The following is a 17,991-nucleotide window of genomic DNA, read 5'->3' as shown; positions in this document are numbered from 1 at the left end:
CATAGATAGATAGATAGATAGATAGATAGATAGATAGATAGATAGATAGATAGATAGATAGAGAGAGAGAGAGAGAGAGAGAGAGAGAGAGATATTTGGGCACACTTTGTCACAAAGTTGTCCTGACAACACAGCAGTGAAATCTACTTCACCCCTTGTCTCGGCGATCGAGTGCTTATTTGACTAACAGTCAAAGGTTTGACCGTCCGAGCCGAGTCCATGACCTTTGGCTCTCATCCCTGTGCATTTTCACACGCTTGATGTTTTGCCTTTCTGCCCTCTTGTTTCTTTTCATAATGCACCGGGTTGTTTAGCTACCCCAGAACCCTGCCGCGTGATTGACACCCAGCAGGACCTTTACATAACAGACCAGCAGCTGACAAGGGGTTGACTGTGGTGCGTTTCTTGTTTTTGGCCGTGGTTCTGTGTTTTGAATTCTCACGGTCCCCCTTTGGGGTTGACACAAGGCTGATGGGAGTTTGAGAGCACAGTTTCAGATCGGTTCAGGCCGTGCATGCAGTTGTTTCTTTTTCTTTTGGTTCTGCCACAGAGGAGAAGAAGAGACAACAAGAACAAGAGAGATAGAACGGCAGAGAGTAGATGTGTTGAAATGTGACTCATGGGCCAAATATTCTGGATTCCTCCCACCACCCAAACACCCTGCTGCTGGATCCAGGGAAGCTCAGTTGGACAGAGGCTTACTTCAAATTTCAGACATGCAGAGGAGGAATTGAATGAGTGACAGTGGAAAAACCGATTACTGCTCCAATATGTCATGAAGGTTCACAGGCCAGGAATATTTTTTCCCTTTTTGTAAACCCTAAACATATGCACCCATCTAATCCAACTCCAACTCTTTTTTTTTTTTTTTTTTGCTTTTATCTGGATAACAACTATAAACAAGTCAAAAATACATTTGGAAATTGGTTTATTGAACTACCACTGACAATAAGGGATGTAACGATAAATCATGAATCGACAAATACAAATCTGTGACAATTAAAATAAAAACTGATCATACCGTGTGAGTACGCACTCTTTTACAGTAGGTGGTGCTATGTGCCTAAAATAGTTGGTTGTGATCCGCTAAAAAACCAAAATGTCAGGTCCCTATGTAGTGTATGGTATTTTACATCGTTATTACAAATAGAAGATCATTATATTTGGTCATAATTTGTCTGGAGCTCAACAAAATCGTGATAAAATCGTATCGTGAAGCAAAAAAACCCTCAAAAAACCAAATCATAACGTATTGTCAGATGAGTGTATTGTTACATCCACATTGACAAATGTTTTGGATTGAATAACTAACTCTGTTCACCAAAAGTAATGTTTCTCAGCTTAGGTCTGTCATTCCAATCTTCCTGCATAAGAGGAACCGTGAGAACTTTACAATTAAGGAGCTTTTTTTTTTTCTTCTTCACTTTTTTCGCCCTCCCTGTTTCTCCAAGCCGTGTCTTAGATTTAAGGGAGTGCTTTGTTAGTGCCTGTCATAAAGCAGTGGCTGAGTACCGATAATTACATTAATCATGAGACAAGCAGGACAAACCTCTCTTAAGCCTTTAACTCCTCCCATTTGATTCTTTGCACTCATCTCTCCCTTTTCTAGACATTGTTTTGCACCCGCCCCTTGTCATTTTCCCCCCTGTCGTCTCGCTCCTCCCTGGTGAACTTTTGTTGCACTTCATCACCTTTACACTTTACAACCCCTAATGGGCATATTTCATAATTTTTTATAATTCCTGTCGATGTGTCATCTGGCTCTTTGTAAATAATGGGCCAGGAGACAGCTCTGCTTGTCATTTCAGATGCACTAATCTAACATTCACCTTTGGCTGACACCCTGCTGCTTTTCCTGTATTTCTGCCAGGGACAAGCCAACGCTGCCATTAAAACAATATGCAGCTCACATACACACAGATGCACACACACACACACGCAAACTCACCACAAGCGCACACACACCTTCTTTTGTAGTCTCGAACAACAGCACACCCTCGTCTTTGTCAGCCTGCCTGTCTGCATGTCATGATTTATGAGGTTTCCCGGGCGTTAATTACGATTTTCTTTTTATTAAGAAACAAAAAGTGAGGTTGTTGTGATGAAACGCCCAGCTTTTCGTTCTGTGTAGGTGAGGTTACAAAGGTTGAAAAAACGTACTTGTGTGATTAGGTGTTGACACAAACAGAAAATACCACAAAGGTTAAAGAAAACAACACTGCACTGCAAGAATAAAACAATTTCAGACCCGGTTGTGTTAATGAATGAAGATACTTTTTTTTTAATTTACATATTAATATTTAAGTATATAAGTATATATGTATTTCAAATCAAGGAAAATTTCTAGGTAAACAATACTCTTTCTAAGTATTCTCTTGGTTTGTTATTATTCTTGATTCCGTTAAAACAAATTTTGCATTGAACTAGTTGGCAGGCGGAGTGGACAAATGTGCCCTCATTCGGCTATACGTGGAAGAAGGATAGCTTTGTTTATATATACACTGGTTGTACACCCCAAATTGACTTGTGCTACATTTGTTTCTTTTTGCCCTTCAGTAGGGAGTCAGAAGTCCGACTTTACTTATATACACGATGCGCGTTCCAACTTACGGTGAAGGTTACATTGCGTCGTAGAAATGAGTCAAGGACCTCCACAGGTTCAAGTTGTGCTTCTGTATGATTTCTGACCTTGTTTAACCCTAATAATCAATCCCAAAGCTTTACACTTTGGCTTTTCCATCGATTCATCAACCTTCAAAGTAGACTATTGAGTCAGGAATGTTTCCCAGAACCCACAAAGTTAAAAGACAACTGCTCAAACTTCTGAGCCACGGGGCTTCAATCAGATGAGGCTAAAATGTTTTTTACATCATGAAAGCCTTTTGAATCTTTCTGTAACATAATCCATTTTTCATTTTACATTTACTGAGTCTTTTATTTTAAATTATAAGCTAACTGAGGAGAAAGTCTGCGTTTGCGTTAAGATTGTTTTTTAAGTCATGTTTTCACCACACTCAACATGATGTACCTGCATTAGCAACAACAACCCTGCATCTACTTGTTGCCAGTGAAGTCATTAGTGTGGTTTAGTCTCAATTAAGTAACAAGCATATTTGCAATTAACTAGCTGCTTACATACATAACATTATTATACGCCAATTGGCCTCCATTAGTTCAAATGAGCACCTATTCCAGACTAAGACCATGTTTTAATCCACACTGTCATGGAGGCATTGTAATGCATTGCAGTGTTAGTAGCTGTTTCAACAGAACAAAACCCAATGTCCCATATAGCATGTAAGGTTTCTTTTTCATTTTCTAGCGATTATCTACCGTGAATATAAAGGGTAATGTGACTGAAAAGACATGACCTTTTCACTCCACATCAGTTGATTGAAAAGGCACTTGAATGCCACATCATAAAACGATCCTGGACGAGAACAAAGACAGTGGCAGCGAGTGCAGAATTTGCACGTTTGACTCTTCACGAATGACGATAAACAGCCTGTTAACCTTTTGTCTCTCCCTGAATTCTTTTTATGTCAATCTGCTTGATGAGTCTGCGGACGTGAAAGGATGCAGTTTCAGAGAGGAGCTGGCAGTTGCACTGACAGTTCAAAAATAATAACAAGACTACTGATGTTTAATACCGTTTAACAGATTAGTCTCTGAATACGTGACTGTCAGTCATACCCACCTCACTGAGGTCATGATTTGCTTTTTTTTTTATTGACTAACTATTTTGCGTGCAGCTTCTGGCGCATTAGACCTGCTCTTCCTCTAATCGACGGGTTCAAAGAAGTTCCCCACACAGAAAAGTTTTCAGCAATGCTTTAGGGGAAATGAGATCCTGCTGTACGTGTAATATACTTTGAACACGCCTGAAGACATGAATAGATTCATATCTATGCTAAAACACCCGAGGTCACGCCTCTGTGCTTCGTAGTCATTTATATTTAATTTGTTTGCATTGTAATTATTAACACACGGTGTGTGTGTGTGTGTGTTTGCATCAGGACTCTTCAAAGGCATTATCCCTGGGTTTATGGATGGAGGAGATGATATTCAACCTGGCTGACTCAAGACTTTTCTTCAATGACCTGGAGGTGAGTGTTTCCTGTTTACTGTGATCAACAGGTGGCAGTGGAGCCACACATTTATGCTTAGCTTTTATGCTTATGTTGTGTTCTGAAGAATAGAAAAGGTTTTATTTGTGATTGATGACTTATAATAACTGTTGTCTTACAAGCCCCCCACCCCCAACCCCGCATTTGCCCCAAAACTGTGCTTTGTCTGTTGCGTACGTTGAGTTGCAATACTGCCATCTAGTGTTTATCTTTGTAAACATTTATACACAAAAGCATCCTGAGCACTTAAAAAAAAACACTTTTTATATAATTCCCACCTGATGCAACTGTGGGATTTTAGAGGATTTAATTTTAAAAAAAGAATTCTAGTAAATTGCTCACGCTCTCATTTTTTGAAATTTATGCCCCTTTTACCTGCTCATCAGCGAGAAGCAACACTGGGGTTAAGTCTCTTGTCTACACGTGTAAGGTCACCTAACAGAGACCGCCTGACAGAGATCAAACACACAATCAGACCCACACATGGCCAATATAACAGATTCTCACCTCAGTGTAACAGCAATCTTACTATTGATACAAGACAAAACATGTCAGAAATCTGTGCACACAACCTTTTATATGAGTGTAGCAAGGAAAGTGAAAGAAAAGTTCAGTTTACTGTTGTTCTAAGAGTTCTCACGGTCGGACGTGAACTGCAGCTTCTTAAGAAGCAGTGACAGAGGCAACACTTAGAGAGGATAAAAGGATTGTACTGCTGTACTACTAGAGACCGAGGAGTGCATGGGTTTTTCATCCCGCATACCACGGCCTTGTTCTGTCAATGAAGTAAGACAAGAAAAGAATGGAGAGAGAGAGAACACTCTGTGGTCATAATTATAGGTGTGTGTCTGAGCTTTATAGAAAAATCAGTCAGATGGGAGGAGGACCGGTCAGGCGGAGGGAAAGGAGCCAATGAGGCAATTTGAAAACTCACTTTTTCAATCTGGTCTATTGTCAAAGCTCTGAAAAGCTGTAATCAATGACTGGCGCACTAGTGGTGTAGAGAGCTGTGGTGCACATACCTTGTTCCTCTTAAGTCAGTGGCCACATCAGCAGCATTGAGACCCAGTAGTTCACAGGGCAGCTGGGGCGCTAGTAACAAACAATGACAGAAATTAGTCACTAATAATCAATCGAGGTACATCAACTATTTTAAATATGACAGAAACAGGACGACAAATAACAGCAAAGACATATTTTGGATTTACACCTTTTGATAATTTGCAATTAATACAGTTAATGCACTTAGCCAATACATACATAAAAATATATACATATATGCATGTATATAAACATAAATATATATACACGCACATATACATATTATAAACATACATACTGTACATATATTTATATATGCAATATAAATATATATACATATATATATATATATATAAAAACATTGCATTGCATTACACACACAGCATAATGTCCTGTCATATTCCCTCTCCTTCCTTCTTTTAGTTGTGAAGATCTTATTCTTATCACAGCTGCTGTCATTCCCACAGTCTGTCTTCCACAGTGGGGACCTGCTTCTACAGGACCTGCCTCTGAAATGGATCTCTCACATCCCTTTCACCCTTGTTTTTAATTTCCCCAGGAATGTGACCAGGTTCATGTCGATGACGTTGCCTCAGATGACAACGGACAGGACCTGAGGTTAGCCACCAGCTGTGTTACTTTTACTGTAGTCTCTGCTGAGAGACTCTGTCACATCCAGTACATATGACCCAGACTTGCACTTTGGGTTCTAGGGCACAGGGGTAGAAAAAAAATTGAGCGCATGTATGTGTAATATTTTCACTCGCTAGCATAGAGTTCATCACATGATCATTCAATGCTCAAATCGATCTTCATCTATACTTTTTAAGTATGTATAATTTTTATTTTATATTTTTAGCATGATTTTTAAGATGTGCTGACACTATATTCAGCAAATACACTATACACTTGATTCAACAAGTTCGTTTGAGGAAAATGTAGGCAATGGGAAATGTTAGTTGAATGAACTTCTTGCTGAGGCCTTTATACTGAAAATAACACCACCTTGTGGTGATGTTGTGCTACTGCATTATTCAAAAGCTCTATTTCTAAGGTCTTCCGTCTTTCACAGTTCGCACATTTCTCGGTTGATTTCGGAGAGAGTCAGACTTCATCCACGTACTTTATATAATTCTCGGTTTTTACTTAACGTTGCAGTTTCATCCAAAAGGGGGGGTTTATTTTTACATGTAATCATGACAAATGTACCATTTTACATTATTTCCATCTGACTTTATTAAGAACAGTTTATTTTCATAGTCTGAATGTTTCAGTTTACTCCAGAGCTGGAAAATGTCGACCATTGTGTCATTTTTGAAAGCATTCCACTCTAGGACTTTCAGGGGGGAAAATGAAGCATACATCTTTTGTGATTTACATTCTGGCTACTTTCTTGTATTTTGATCCTGCAGCACTTACAACTTTGGGTCGGACGGCTTCCAGAGCCCAGCAGGGGCTGGCTCTCTGTGTCTAGGGTCAGGGGTCCATGGAGGGGTGGACTGGATGAGAAAACTGGCATTCAGATACCGCAGAGTCAAGGAGATTTACAACATGTACAAGAATAATGTCGGCGGTAAGATCGTGTTCTTCTTTATGTGTTAAACGTGCTTGAATTAATCTTACCTATAAATAACAGAGAACAAAACGAACGTTTAAAAGCCCAGCCATGTTTACTTTTGAGTGCTGTTTTGTGGCCGTTGTAACGTTGAATTTCTTGCTCGGTTGATCATCAAATACTGGCTCCTTTATTTACCTAGTGTAACCCATGACTTTTGAACTTAACTGAATTTTGCGAGGGGAGAGGTTGTTAGAAACCAGACGTACAGGTTTGTTTGTCTTTAGTTAAAGCCAACTATATCTCCTGACGCTTTGAGGCATCACTTCATTATCAGTGCTTTGTTATTGACCATGGAGCTGATGAGGTGCCCCACAGGCTCTACCCCCCTCCCACCACCCCGCGATTAAACACCAAGCAATATAAGCAATAAAATAAAAGGACTCCACAACCTGAACTTTCCATAGAGAAAGACTGTCAGTTACAACTGCCAACCAAACCCATGACTTTCTTGCTGTAAGGCAAGAGCACCAACCACTTAAACACTGCATAGAATCACTTCACGTGTGTAGGGTTCCTTGAAATTGCTAGTAATTGATAATAAAAAAACCTGATATTCTTTTTAAAATGATGATTAAAAAACGCTACGTACAATCTTACGAACTGTATTTTTCCACTTTCATGTACATAAAGAGTTCAAATAAAATGCTTCACATAAAAATACCTGAGCTGGAATTTCTTGATTGACAGCTGAGATCACACGACTGTACAAGTGACAGCTAAAAAAATGTCTCTGGGGTAAATGGAAACGTCAAAGTCGGGTCATGAACTCAGAAAAACTGAAATATATTCGCTTACTAGTTTCTCAAGACCAAGCAGATACAAACAGGATCTCAGGCTAGCAGGAAGACAAGGCATTAACACGACAACCAACAGACAAAGACTGAGTGAGGGAGAGAGGTATATAAATACCCAGGGCACCAGGTGTCACTAGTGAGACTAATTAAGCAACACAGCAGACACAGCAGGAGAGCAGGGACACAGACAGACCAAAAAGTTTTTATTTCACTAGACCTTTTCCAACAAAAATAAACATTGTATTCTATCTACTCAATTTCTCGGTGCACAGGACTACTGGGCAGCCCCAAGAGGGAGGAGTGGTTACAGCTGAGGAGGGAGATGGAGGTCCTGACCGACCTGTGGCTCACCCAAGCTCTCAAAGCACTGGCTCTCATCAACTCAAGGTCATTAGCAACAACAGATTCCTTTTTGATTGATCATGATTACTGGGGTTATAAATCGTTTGTATTGACATTAATAAAAAGTTACTGTTGTGTTCAAGGCCAAACTGTGTGAACGTGTTGGTGACCACCACCCAGCTCGTCCCAGCTCTCTCCAAGGTTCTACTGTATGGTCTGGGCTCAGCCTTTCCAATAGAGAACATATACAGCGCAACCAAGACAGGTGAGCAGAATGAGACGATCCTCGAAGACAAATTTTATGACCAGAAACAAAAATGAATAGTTCATCATTTAGCATTAGCACATGTCAGGCAAGTGTTTTGCTCCATCGTAGCAACATTAGCATGTTAGCACACAGTCAACAACTACCTCATAGAAAGCCTTTTGGGAGACGCTCCTTGATATCTATACCTTTCACCAGCTTCTACCAAAAATCCATGTTCGAGTGAATTAAATCAACCAGCTCATGTTCATTTGGCTTTCTGTGTTAAATAAGTAAAAAGAATATCATAATATAAATGTCTCTTTAATGTTTTCCCCTCTTCTCAAAGGCAAAGAGAGCTGTTTTGAGCGCATCTCCCAGAGATTCGGTCGGAGAGCAGTGTACGTGGTAATAGGAGATGGTGCAGAAGAAGAGAGCGTGGCCAAGAAGGTACAAGTCAACCTGTGTCATTTTATGACTCCCATGACTACTGAAAAACGACCCACGTCTAATCAGTTAACCCCTGAAAACGGCTTAGTTTCTGCACATCTTATGTTAAGGATTTTTAAAAAATCCTTGCATTGAGATGTCAGATTTTTTCCCAGGTTTTGGCAGTTTATCATCAACACATTATGGGCCAATATATCATCCATTTGTATGTCACATGGTCCATCTCTCTTCAGTTTCACATCTGTGTTGCATTTGAAGGAAAGACTGAAGGACGTATAGAACACAGTTGTTGTCATCTTTTTTTCTCATGTTCATTACATTTTATCTTCACAGAAGAACATGCCTTTCTGGAGGGTGACCTGTCGCGCTGACCTGGAAGCCCTGAGCCATGCACTGGAGCTGGACTACCTCTAGATTCTACAGTCTCTCAGCTTAACCAGGAAACTCCCTAACACAAGACTGCACCACATGGTTGGACGTGCTTCCAGATACTGTACAAGAGTCAGTATTGCCGTCTTTGCTTGAGTGAGAACTCCAGACGGACGTTGACACAGCAGAGCTACAGGAGCTGAAAGGAGCTGAAAGCTGCAGGCTGCAGTGACTCTCTGAGGCATAACCACCAGGCCATAAGTTATGGACCAAAATTAAGAAAAGACCAAAGTAAAAATAAAATGAGGGACCAAAGCTCACCAAACAATCAGCACAAAATATGTTCAAGGTCCAGTGTGTAACTTGAAAGGGTGTACTGTCAGAAACTGTAACATTTCAAATGTATGTTAATTACACACATAAAAATTTGCTGTATTCAAAAAGTGTGACACATCAACCAACCAATGACAAGTCTGTAGTCGGAAAGGAGGGGTAAGCAGCGGAGTTCTGCGTCAGTTGCAACCTGCTGTCTCTCCAGTAGATGTCCCCGTGCGTTACACACTGGACCTTTAAATCACATCATCTCAATTCTGCAGTAACCGTAACATGCACAACTTCTGTTGCACTGAAAAAACAAAAACAAATCTTAAAACCGTTTTTTTGTTTGTTTGTTCTACTGCTCTTTTTTATTTTTGTTGTGAAGCTCATCTTTCATTCTTCACAGTTTCTTGCAATTTTTTAACAAATGGCCTTTACTGAACCTTTCAAAACAGCATTTCGTTTTACGGCTACATAATTCTCAAAAGTAACCCCCTCCTCTTAGTTAGAGGCGACATTTTATCATTTAAATGTGATCTATTTATTAATGGTTCAGTTTTACAACATAATTAGGTATAGTGTGTAGTTTGGGACATCTATATGTAAACATACAAAAGCCTTCCTTAAAGATCAGACTTTGTTCTTGTAAAAATGTTTGAAGATGCTGTATTATAGACTAGTGCTTACAGTAAGTTCCTGTGTTTGTTTCTGGGTTGTACATGTTCATGTGACTTGACTCTTTTTTTCCTATCCTGGTTTAGTTTTCTGCTATAAAATCCCTATGAATAACCTTTTTGTAATATAGATGTATTGGTATGGCTGTGCATGTGACGATAACACTGTCTCTCAGCTTTGCTCTGATTTGTATATAAAGCACTAATGTTGATTTGTTTTGCAAATGAAAATAGATTAATACAAATAAATTAATTACATTGTGGGGAAACAGGAGTTGGGTTTCATTTCATATTATACAACGTCAGTGACTTTAAGTCAGATAAAAAAAAAGAGGAAAATTTCTCCTTTGCCAAATTCCTTATTTACAATGGGGGCGTGTATGCTAACTAATAGTTATGCTAAACATCTCATCACTGTTCTGTCCACACAGTCAGGGTACAAGTGTGTGGGTCAATGACAAATACACTTCTACAAAGTTGTTATATAACAAAAGTTGTTCTAAACATTTTATTGTCTAAATACGTCTGTTTGTATGACAGAAACACAGTAACTTACATGCAACAGCAGCGGGCATTCGGAAGTGAGGCTCGGCTAGTTGCTATCTTCTTCCGTTTTCCCTGACAGGTGCATATCGATGACGGTAGCTAAAATACGCATAATTATTGAAATAACTTCGAGTAAAAATGCTTTTAAAATACTACTGTACCGTATTGTTCTCTTTTAGAAACATTATTATTAGTATTTATATTATATATCTTTTATATATTTCTTTTGCACGTTCCTGCTGTTATGCCAAATGTAAATATCTACCTCTTGTGGTCATGTACGAAACTGCAACAATAGTAAAGTAAAATGCACACTTACAATGTGTAAACGTTTTATTATATATATATATATATGAAAATAAATATTAATAGAAAAGGATAATATACATTCACGCATAAAACACATAATAAATAAAGCGGGACCTTAGCACTAATATGTAGCAGTAAATGCTGCCAGTTGAATTTTTTTTAAGGTAATAAAGTAAAACATTGAAGGGAAAAAAACACAATGTCACAGTATAAAAATGAATGTATTGTTTGACATTATTTTTTGTGGTTCTTGTAGCAACTGTTGAAAAGACAACAGCTGCTATTATTTGGAGCTAATCTTTGTCGACAATGACCATTTTGAAGCCTCTGATGGTGGAGTTTATGTTGGACAGTTTCAGACTGGCCTGCAGCATCTTGGTTCCCACCATGTTTGGAGTAAAAGTGATGCGATGCTCCACTTTTCCTCCTGTACGCATCGGAAGCAGCCTGGAATGGGGATAAAACTGGGTTAAATAAAAATGAACCGAATGCTTTAGTAATTCCAAATAACTACAGTCTACTGACAGACACTCCTGTCTTCACCCGAACCATCAGACGATTTCTCAGAAAAATGAAGCATTTGACGCATACATGACAAACAATGAGTCAACATAGACATTGGTACCTGAAGAGAATCTTGCCCTGGATCAGTCCAGCCCCCGCCACAATTAGCTCACCACCCACCAAGTGAGAATATGGGTTTTTGAAGCTCACTATAGCTGTTTGCTCTTCGTTAACCTTCACAGAGTTTTCATCCAAGACCTGAGGAGGAAACACAGTTTAGTCAAATCTAAAAATAGTCACACATTAAACAAACCAAAATTAGAGAATTTGTGGAGAGCACTGCACCTGGATGGTTAATTTTGGCGTGGCGATGTTGAACTCCTCCGAGGCCAGGGTCCGCTCATGACTGGACATGTCCTCCACGACCGCTGCCAGGTTGATGAGGTCGTCTCCCACCACATCTTCGTACTCAGCTGGGAGGATCTGATAGGTCATAACTTTGACTTAAAAAAAACAGAGAATATTAGTGTAATTTAACATTGTGTCAAAGAAAAAAATGACTTTTTGGGGGGGTTGAAGGTTCAAATCTATCTACCTTCCATAGGTCCAAGCTGTGCAATGTCACTATTGGCCCAGAATGTGTCTGAAGGGCTGTGGTTGTATTCTTTAGCCTGAGCGTTCAGATGCAGCTTCATCGCCTTCCTCATTTTCTGCTTGTTTATGAGTTTCACCGTGAAACTCACAGGTTCTCCGGCGACTGGAGCTTTGTCCAGGCTCAGGATAACAAACACTTGAGATCTACTTTCTGGATAAGGTAAGAAGAGGTCCAGACTGTGAGATGGTGGCTGTTTATACATTACATTAACATTTATTATGGTTATTAAAGTCACTCACCTGTTCTGGACGTTGATCTGTCTGAAATGGTAGACGTCCTGGACGAGAGAGTTGACGTTGGACCTGTTGTGTACAAAGAAACCGTTAAAGTGGGTGGAGCTACAATTTTAGACAATGGGGATTCTTAAAATGATAAACTATGAATTTTTATTTTTATTTTGATCAAAGCCTACTTTTTATCAACTTGTAGTCTCCAGTGATGTTCTCAAGCCTGGGGAACCCGATAGCCTTGGTGCAGATGAGAGATCCGACTTTCTCCGTGTCTTTGCTGAGGCTCAGCACTCTGCCCTGGCTCATGATGATCATGTGGATGTCAGCGTTGACCTCCGCATACACAAAGGGAATGTCATAGAACATTTCCATGCAACGCTTCTTAATGGCTTTTACCGGGGAAGGGCCGCAGCAGAACACACCTGGGATGATACACATTTTGTTATTTTGGGTTTTTTTTTTTTAGGGATGTCAGATATGCCGATATTGTCCAAACACTTAATTTTTAATTCCGATATCAATCGTCTAACCCTAAGGTGATGGGAGCAGACATGGACAAACTAAGGCCTGGGGGCCGGATGCGGCCCAATCAGCTTTTTAATCCGGCCCACCATACTTTTCTAAATAATATAATTTATTCATATTATCATCATACTTCTGCCTTTTTCCTGCAATACCCACGTTTCCCCAATAGATGGCGTAGACAATGCTAAAAGCATTTTAGCATTTTAGCCTTTATGCAACGTACTTTTACATGTCTTTTTACTTTAGGTCATACAAATGCTTTATCTATCTGCTCCTGACCAGGGGGCGCTCCTGTTTAATTTTTAGAACAATTGTGTCCCATGAGTCAAACAGTTGGAACACGCCTGGGTTAGAGCAGTGGTTCTCAATTATTTTCTACCATGCCCCGCCCTAAATTAAAATACTATTAAGCCCCTGGTAGTATTTATTTGTTTACCTGTACAAACCACTGTATGAGTTGCTGGCACCAGCATACAATGCTGCCATCTAGTGACCTTTACTTTCATATACAGCTGTTTTTCCCAAAAACTCTTTTTAGGGAACACTTACTTTGCTTACTTGGCGAATTATCAGCTTTTCATTATTTTTCATCATTTTTCATTATCAGAGGGAAAATATTATAAAGATTCTTAGAGATATTATATAATTGACCTTTACTTTGTCCAATAATATCAGTCCAATAATATCAGGTCGGCCGATATTATCGGATTCCCTAGTTGTTTTGTATTCATTTTTCATTTGTATCAAATAACTAATAATAATAATAATGATGTTTGTTACACACCACCACTTCTGTTCTGAGGGGTGGGGTCCAGAACCTGCCAGCCGTCCATCCCTGATCCTAAATCCTTACGAGCCATCCAGCATTCCACCCACACATGAAAGTTCCTGTTTGAAAAAACGAATAAATCCTCAGATTTATGTACTTTAATAATGATGTTTATAATAACGTGAGCTGAGCTACGACAAAAACATCCATTTACCAGACGCTGTCTTTGCTGAGCTTCAGCTTCTCCCCCTTCTCGCTGTAGTATTCCTCAATTACCAGGTTCCCATTGGTGTCGTGAGCCGAGTTGAAGTTGGTGACGACACGACAAGGAATGCCAAGAACGCGCATTACTGCAGGACGTCATCAAGACGCAGACACAGACGTGAACAGTCAGAACAAATTACAGTGGAAAGTATGACGCAGTCACGGTCGTTGGCAGGGAAAGGATTTTGATAGTGATTTCATTCAGGGGGTTGTCCATGACAACAGTGTAAATACCTGTACACATGACGGCAGCAAACACCCAGCACTGCCCATATTTGACTGGTTTGTACCCAGACTTGGCCCACTGATTCAGGATGTCCCCACTTCCCGTCCACGTTGTGGGGCTGACACCGTTTTTGAAATCTCCCGACCAGTTTCCCTTCAGGACGCCACAGTCGTCCTCACAGTTGATCTAAGGCAAAGAAAAATAACGTGACCTTTTGTTCAGTACAATTTCCCAAGAAGTATTACAAGGCAAGTCCATACACTTCACTCTTTCTGGAGAATTGAAGGCTGAGTTTGTTTTATTTTTTTTACATCACAGTGCCGACTTAATGACTGCTTTGCTAACAACCGCCTGAGGCGTGTTCCTCGGGCAGAACGCCATGTTCTGTGAGAGATCAAGAAGGGACTTGTTTTGACGGGCGTTCCTGACGCTTGTCACATCAGGTGAATAAAACCAATATGTTGTTGACATCCCTGCAGAGGGATGTTTTTGTTTTTTGTCCTCACCATGGCAGACACCACCCTGCTGATGTAGACGGGGTCGTTGCGTTTCAGATAGTCCAGCCGCTGGTTGGTCTGATGTTTGGGGCTGACCTGCAGCAGACTCATGCAGGACTCCAGAACGCCAGGCTCATACTTCACAGACAGACAAAACAGAAACGTTCACATTGAAATAACCTTAAAAAGACACTTGCACAGTAGAAAAGGCTGTCATTTGCATTTGGTTTTCTCTGATGATTACTGCAATATACAGTGTTAGTCATTAAGTGACAGTGAACTACTTGTCATTGTGACACAGCGCACAACGAAATGTGACTTCTGGATTTAACCTTAGTCAGCAGGGGGCAGCTGAAGCTGCCTGGGGAGCAGCGTGGGGGACAGTGCCTTGCTCAGGGCACCTCAGTGGTAACTTAGCAGCTTGTGGATTTGAACCTGAAACTTTCCGCCCCCAGGTTCACTACTTCCACCACCAAGCCACCACTGCCCCAGTTAAAAAAATGTATTTATTTTTTATGATATTCTTAATGTTAATGTCAGTGATTGCAATAGCCTCTCAGTCACCTCTCATCTATGTTCACAGGATGTTTATCATTTTGATCCTAATGTTCATAATCATTTCATACCTGATCGAAGGACCAAGGCCTGGACACCAGGTTGACCGCCGTTCCCATGAACAGTAAACCAGCGTCGTTGGCGACGTATTCCTCCCTCTGGTCCTCAAATGGAATATAGACGTCATCATCTGTCAAATTAATCGAAAAAAAAGTTGAACAAAACTGCCATTTATTTCCATCCATTTCATCTTGTTGCGTATTTCATGCAGGCTCTTCACTCACCGCCACACCAGGGATTGCAGAGCAGGAGGAATTTGCCCAGAGCGGTCCTGCGTCGGCCGCCCTGAGAGTAGACGTGCAGCTGAAACCTGTAGCATCCCACCGGAGCAGAGGACGGAGCAGAGATGAAGACGGAGGGATTCTGGAGGTCCAGGTTCTTTGACTCCATGTAGGCCGTCCATCTGGAGGAGGAAACTCTTTTGGAGAAGGTGACGGCCATTCTTACGCACAGGCGTCCTGATGTGAAGACAGAGGGATTCACAGGATTTTGAACATTGCCCTGAGGATTAAGTTTAATACTGGAAAATAATAAATAAATGCAATAACTTAAACTACCTAGCATGACTTTAACCCTCAGACAGTCAGACTTGGGGTCAAACTCTCGACCCCCCAGCTGCAGGCTGAGTTTGAATGGGGCTCCTCTCCGCACCACCAGGCTCTTGGAGCTGCTGAAGCCATCTGTCCTGTGTCGCTGCATGTTCTCTGACTGTTCCAGGTTAACATTTTGGATGACGATGTCTAGAAGAACAAAATATTTCCATACATGAATCTCGTATTGCGGTAAAAAAGCATTGAATAATAATGCCTTTTTACCGCAATACTTAAATACTTCCACAAAAACATTGGCAGATCTTACCTTCCATTTGTCGGTGAGTGAGTCTGTAGCAGAGCTCAGATAAGAAATATCTCTTTCATTCAGCTCCACCACTATTTAAACATTTTGCCACGCCCCCTCTCTCTGCAGCCGCCGTTGCGGTTACTAAGGCCCTGCAGCAATGTAACAAAACATGCAGCTGAGGAGGGAACATCGCACACACTTTGACGCGCTTCATGCACATAGTTTCGTGCTGTAGGTGGGTCTGGTTCATGACTAATGTGTCTCACCCAGGACACCCACTCTTGTGAACTTTTGCTAGAAAGTTGAAAGTGATGAAACCAAGAAAAACGTAACATCTCCAATTTTAATTTGGGAAAAAAAAATACAAGAGGTAAACATCACACAGTGACGTCAACGGTCCGAGGTTCAAGTATTCCAGGAATATTTATCTTCATACAGTATGAGGTCGTTTTTATTTGTATTTTATTTTATTACATCACCTAGATCTCTGCCACTTATTAAACAAAGCCTTGACAAACAGCTGTACGTTAGCTGAAGTTGCTAATGCTTCACACTAATCTCCACGCTAATCTCAGCTAAATAATGATATATTTTAATTTATAATTCATTTTCCAAGTGCAGCCTTGAGCACCATGCTTACGTGGCATGATTTTACTAATAATTTTACTTATGAGTCAAAATGCCACTATTTTGGTCTATTTATTGACAAGATATAGATATTTATTTTTAGCATTTAGCAAAATTGTTCTCAAATAGGAATATCGTCAGGGTTGAACTATAAATATAAAGACGTATGTCATAATGTGAGGCACTATGTCACAGTCACAATGATAATGAGTTTTTGTGCAACTCACGTTTGACCAGTGTGCAGTAACCAGTCAGTAATGTCAGGCATGTGCGCTGTATTGCGCAGGAATTACTTTTGGTATCTTTATCCAGTTAGCTTTAGCAAGTATCTTATGTATACAATCACATTATAAAAAAGCAACAGTCAGTGATTCTTTTTAAGATTTTATCTCAATTACACGATAAGCGGCCATGCACTGTTGCACAGGCATTTGTGATTTATTACCAAAAAACTTTTTTTTAAATGAGATTTTGCAACCTACTGATCTTTGTTGTCATGTCACAGGGTTTCTGTGTTTATCAAGGTCATTGTTCACCAAAAGCCAAGTCAGTAGTACAGTATGTCATCATTTGTTTCATTGAATATATTCACCTTCGCCCAAGTGGGGCCACTCGTTCGTGATGGAATTTGAGGTGTGGTCTGTGTTGATGGCAGCTTCAGTGCCCTTTACCACAGTATGTGGGCTGATCCATGATGCAATAGGTACTACTACTACTATTGCTTTATTGGTGTGTGTTTTTGATGCATATATATTTAAACCAGTGTGGATAAGACTGTGTTTTCTCTACTAAAGTGAAAGCCTATACTGTATAGCTAAGTGAAACGAACTTTCCTGCAGACAGCTCACTGTGTACTTTTAGTCGACCGTACATTTTGCAATAACTATTTTAAATTAAGTCACACAACCATGGTAAGTAAAAACAGAAACCAACTGTAATTAGAGCAGCAACTGTGTTTGTGTAGTGCTTTACTCAATGCAGCAGTAAATTAAGACATGTAACGTCTAACATTTCTGTATTAAAAATAAATTAAAATAGATGATATCTATTTTAATATCTAAGTCCGCCATATTTAAAACTCACAGATTATTCTTGGCTGATTCTTAAACAAGTGCTGATTTATGGAAGACAACGTGAAAAATGTAGGAAAGGATGAAGTATTTATTTGGAATGCATTGCATATATATTACTATGTTCTGTATGTCAGACCACACCTTTACCTTTCAACCAAAATACGCTTGGACACCAATGTACAGTTTCTAGTATTTGTTGTAAAGGTGCAGCAGGGAGGAGTTCAGTGTCTTCAAGGAGAACCCAGGAGTGTAACAATCACGCCGCGCATGAGTCACGTGTGAAACCGGAACGGCGAAAGAACACTGCTGCATTGAGTACACTGAGTACTGGATT

General features: G+C 40.1%; 2 protein-coding genes across 3 annotated transcripts in view; one reads left to right on the top strand and one right to left on the bottom strand.

Moving 5' to 3' along the window:
* eya2 (EYA transcriptional coactivator and phosphatase 2) overlaps positions 1-10,246 on the top strand; it is a 26,848-nt gene extending 16,602 nt beyond the window's left edge. The window contains exons 10-16 of the mRNA XM_008321117.3: positions 4,017-4,106; positions 5,728-5,786; positions 6,581-6,741; positions 7,853-7,967; positions 8,066-8,187; positions 8,516-8,616; positions 8,950-10,246. Coding sequence (XP_008319339.1) covers positions 4,017-4,106; positions 5,728-5,786; positions 6,581-6,741; positions 7,853-7,967; positions 8,066-8,187; positions 8,516-8,616; positions 8,950-9,030 — 729 coding nt within the window. The 3' untranslated portion in view covers positions 9,031-10,246. The remainder of the gene's footprint in view (positions 1-4,016; positions 4,107-5,727; positions 5,787-6,580; positions 6,742-7,852; positions 7,968-8,065; positions 8,188-8,515; positions 8,617-8,949) is intronic.
* Positions 5,160-17,991, bottom strand: tgm5l (transglutaminase 5, like). Of its 2 annotated transcripts, XR_003051023.1 has the most exons (15): positions 15,976-17,991; positions 15,675-15,857; positions 15,342-15,575; positions 15,129-15,247; positions 14,512-14,640; positions 14,014-14,191; positions 13,730-13,865; positions 13,531-13,634; positions 12,404-12,643; positions 12,231-12,293; positions 11,932-12,141; positions 11,682-11,839; positions 11,458-11,594; positions 10,534-11,279; positions 5,160-5,219 (listed from the first exon to the last, which is right to left on the bottom strand). XR_003051023.1 is itself a non-coding variant. In XM_008321116.3 (14 exons), exons 1-14 carry the CDS (start codon positions 15,980-15,982, stop codon positions 11,126-11,128), a joined length of 2,052 nt encoding a protein of 683 aa, XP_008319338.1. In that variant the 5' UTR covers positions 15,983-17,991; the 3' UTR covers positions 10,066-11,125. The 2 variants fall into 2 exon arrangements, 1 of the variants encoding a protein (XP_008319338.1); XM_008321116.3 differs by lacking the exon at positions 5,160-5,219 and having other exon boundaries at positions 10,066-11,279.

The sequence above is a fragment of the Cynoglossus semilaevis genome, chromosome 11 (genome assembly GCF_000523025.1).
Source record: "Cynoglossus semilaevis isolate Cse_v1.0 chromosome 11, Cse_v1.0, whole genome shotgun sequence".
Lineage (NCBI taxonomy): Eukaryota > Metazoa > Chordata > Actinopteri > Pleuronectiformes > Cynoglossidae > Cynoglossus > Cynoglossus semilaevis.
Note: the sequence above shows the minus strand (reverse complement) of the source record. Positions and strands in the feature narration are given on the sequence as shown.

Excerpts from the sequence above, each read along its gene's own strand:
- tgm5l (XM_008321116.3), bottom strand. Across the intron at positions 15,248-15,341 it reads CTGCAATCCCTGGTGTGGCG|ATGATGACGTCTATATTCCA; the intron begins GTGAGTGAAGAG and ends TTAATTTGACAG. Across the intron at positions 12,294-12,403 it reads AGACTACAAGTTGATAAAAA|GTCCAACGTCAACTCTCTCG; the intron begins GTAGGCTTTGAT and ends TGTACACAACAG.